This window comes from Aythya marila, assembly GCF_965140915.1.
Source record: "Aythya marila genome assembly, chromosome: 6".
In the NCBI taxonomy this organism is placed as follows: Eukaryota; Metazoa; Chordata; class Aves; order Anseriformes; family Anatidae; genus Aythya; species Aythya marila.
This window is the reverse complement of record NC_139047.1, coordinates 23,275,394-23,279,395: the sequence shown is the minus strand read 5'-3', so window position 1 is coordinate 23,279,395 and position 4,002 is coordinate 23,275,394. Positions and strand designations below refer to the sequence as shown.

Below are 4,002 nucleotides of genomic sequence, written 5' to 3'. Positions count from 1 at the left end.
CTGGAAACAAACTCTCCCATTTACACATTCATCCCCCCACCCCCCAATGAAAAACAAGCCAATAACCAAGCTTTCAGGATCATACACTCGCATTCCCACATTAAACAGTGACACACCACACTCAGCTCTCCATGAGCAGCAGGACACCCAGCACCTCTGAAGAGGGCCAGTTAACCTCCAGGATCTACTTACATCTCCAGGAGCCCAAAACCACTAAGATCAGTAAGAATCTTGCTCTTAAATTCAGTAGCCAAAAAAAAAAAAGGGGGGAGGGGAAAAAGCCAAAATCCTAAATTTTGCCATGCTCCCCATTTAACGCGCTGTGGTTCTACACAATACCTATACAGTAAGCAGCAGCAATCCCTTGCCTTCACTCCAGAAATCACACAATGGGAACAACAGTAGTTATGCAAGAGAATCAAATCTGGGCAGTGTGAAAATACATGGCAGTCTGCTGAGTACTTGCAACTCTTAGAAGAATCAAATAAATGTCACATAATTTATGCTGGATATTGGGTGGCTACATTTAAAAAACAAAAACAAAAAACTGTTTTCATCTAAACTGTTTCCAGAAATAACAAGAAATCTGCATCATTACTAAACTCACACCATGAAGCCATTCCAGTTCTTGTGATCATCTGAGCAAAGGAAGATTTTTCCTTTTCCCCCCCTAGCAGCACTCACATGTTAAAAGGATTCATCTCATGTTTTAAGACTACTACTTCAGCATTGGTGTATTTTTTTACATAACAAAATTAGTAACAGCTTTCTCAATGTGAAACCATAAGCATCCCAGACAAGGGTGGAAGAGAAATAACTTGACTTACATTATATAAGGAATGCAAATGAGTTTAGGGTCAATACGTGAGCTTTCCAGTCTGCCTCACAGCTATCACCTTGACGCACTAACAAATCAAAGTTTCAACCAGAGCTCAGCAACTGAGTCATGGATCTCTATTTTAATAAGCACAAGTTTATCAGCTGAGCATACACCAGGGGAATAGGTTTGGACCTTGCACCAGAGCCCTTGCTGTTTATTTAAAGAGCATCCACCATGTGACAGAGATAAAACACCTAGGAAACATACAAAGCATTGTCAATCTATGTTCCTCCCCTCTGCCCACCCCCAGTTTGGCACAGGTACTGAAGAACTCCTAGGCAGAGGAAGCCCACATGCTGCCACCATGATTCCTACCCCAAATCCTTGAGTTGCCTGAGAAGCATGTCCCAAACATGCTGCAGAACCAGAAACAAGGAGGAACTAATCCCATTGTTTTCATTTTTATTTTTATTCCTGGTTGAACATGAAAATGCCCAATAGATAACCAAAACTAAGAAGACAGGGTAGTTGTATAGAATATCACAAACAAGACAGCAGGGTCTAAAACACATTCTTCTGCTGGAGAATAGAGTTACTACTGAAGTGCACAGTGCCAAAATATCTCGCTTTAAGGGCCAGTGAAAGCCCCAACAGACAGATCTCCAGCATAAAAGACACCAATCAATTCTTCCTGGCCACCTGATCTCTAGGAAAGCAAACAGAACAAATTTTTTATTTTGTAGTTTTATTACCCCCACCCCCACCTCTCACAAAGGGACGGTAACTCGCATGGAGATCTCAGTGCATTTCACAGAAAAAAAAAAAAATCAACATAGTTGTGCATAAATCCAACTTTTTCTTTTGCACAATTTACAGTTTGTGTGAAAAGTTAACATGGTTATTTAAACCTTCTGATGCATTCTTACACTTGTATCTTCTCCGCAGAAAACATCTTACCAGATCACAAAGATGTGAGTTCTCATGAGGATGGATCAGGTGCAGCCATTGCCATGGCTGGGAAGTGGCAGATAATGTTATATACACTGACTGGAAGACTACATCAGAAGAAAAAACAGAGTAAGGCACCACTGTTGGAAAAATTAAGGTAGCTTGTAGTTACAACAATAATGAAAGCCATAATAGGTACTATTCTTAATTGCCAGCAATTCTTAGACCTCAATAAAATAGTTATAAAAAACAAAGGATGTTTGTACCTGAATACAGTTTCCTGATATCTGATTGTGTTTCAAATCAATACCCAGTCTTCAGCATAATCAGCTTTTTGCTTTTTTTTTTTTTTTTTATGGTAAGATGAAAAACCAAAGCCTACAGTCCATGTATTCACAGGTCACATTTCACTGCTTTGTTCTGAGTAACACCACAGGAGAAAAACCAAAACAATCCAAAGGATAGTTTGTAACACTGATACTTCACCTTTGCGATGATTTGATGGGTAGAGAAGTTTAAATACAAAATTGTGTAGTTTCTGTTCTGTTTGAAAGCCTTAGTCCTTAGAAGGGGAAGGTGGAGGAGAAAAGGCCAAACCTCAGTACATTACAACGTGAGAAAAAAATCAAAGTCACTCAAAGATTTAATAAAATTAGGAGTTGAAAAGTGTTCAAATTACTTTTCCAATTCAAGTCAATTATTTCAAGTATATTAAAATGTTTCAGAGGAAAAATTTCTCCATGGTTACAATTCTAATTGCTTTTATAAATCCATAAAAAAGAAAGGTAGTCTCTACGTATATTCCATATTCCTCCGAAGCATGCACGCATTCTCTCTGAAGAAAAAAGTTGTCACAATCCAGTTGTTTCTTAACGCTGATTTCAGGCGTGTCTTCCAAACACCTCTCCAGTTTTTGCCAAAAAAGGTTTAACGCCGGGCATAAAAGCAGCAATTTGTTGTTGCTGTTGTCTACATGGGTACTGAGCATGTTTCAGTTATTAGAGCTTGATGTAGAAAAGGGTTCCCACGTCACTCCAAAAACCAAACAGTTCTTTCTCTTAGGCAGCTTTTGCAATCGCACCTACTTAGAAGAATCTTATAGAAGTTGGATAAAATCTTCTGGATCATACAAAAAAAACAAGTTGGTTGGATGTATCTGGCAAGTTTGTCTCTACCACCTCATTTTGAATAGCTTTAAAGTGCCCTAGTTTATTTCTTTATGCTCATTTAAGCTTTCACTATTACATAAAAAGGGGACACTCAGTGTGATTACTGTGTTTCGAGAGACAGGGAAAGAGAGAATATCAGAAACAGGAAACTCATCTGTAAGCAGCTTTTCTAGTTAGTGTCCGTTTGCTGAGCTTGCACAGCAGAGACTGCTTTCCAAAGGGGTTTATGATAAACCCAGCCATCTCCCTGCAATTTAAAGAGAAAACACAGTCATAATACAGACACTGCCTCGGTAGAAGTCTCTTCACAGAACTAGTAGACTGATAGCTGTGAAAACTAGAGGGACATAGCTTCTAACTTTAACTCCTACAGACTAAGACAGATCAACTCTGCAGGCTTCTGAGACTGCTTCAGAACATGCACGACTCCCGCTGAGCTACAGCGCACTCTGGGAACTGGCTGCACTCGCAATTAACCCAGATAGAAAGCCATTCTTCTCAACTCCACGATCCAGATTTCTTTAAAAAGGCAAAATAAGGCACCAGCAGAGGGGCAGCTATCCAGTGATTATTAACTCTAATACAGCCCGTTTTCTTGGAAATAAGTGGCTCTGGACTACATTTAAAGTTTTCTGGCTAGATCTTTCTCATATTAGTGACAGAAGTCGACCTCATCTAAATCTAGATACTAACAGCATAAACATCTAAATCAGAGCTGATCATGCTAACATAGCTTTATGGAACAGAAAAGTTTATTGGAGCTAATGGTCCTCAAAAAAACAAAAACAACCACCACCACACACACCACTTTTCTAACCTATACTTTAAAACCTTGCTAGACCAGATACCTTGAAGAGAAAGGCAGGGGGGTCACACTACTGCAATTTAGTAGGTAAAGGTTTCACAGTTAGGTTTTAGCTGAGTCCTAACCTCTTGCATGGGGCTCAAAGATCTTGATGCAGTTCCATTATCACCTGGATCACTAGGAAAGCCTATTTTAAAGTTACCACATCAGCTGTCTCCTGTCTTCCTGGGCAGCCTGCAGTTCAACTCAAGTCTTACTAT

General features: G+C 39.5%; 1 protein-coding gene across 1 annotated transcript in view; it reads right to left on the bottom strand.

The window, feature by feature from the left end:
• Positions 1-2,099: 2,099 nt before the first annotated feature.
• The window catches only part of OSBPL11 (oxysterol binding protein like 11), a 33,458-nt gene continuing 31,555 nt past the window's right edge, over positions 2,100-4,002 (bottom strand). The window contains exon 13 of the mRNA XM_082762996.1: positions 2,100-3,184. Coding sequence (XP_082619122.1) covers positions 3,107-3,184 — 78 coding nt within the window. The 3' untranslated portion in view covers positions 2,100-3,106. The remainder of the gene's footprint in view (positions 3,185-4,002) is intronic.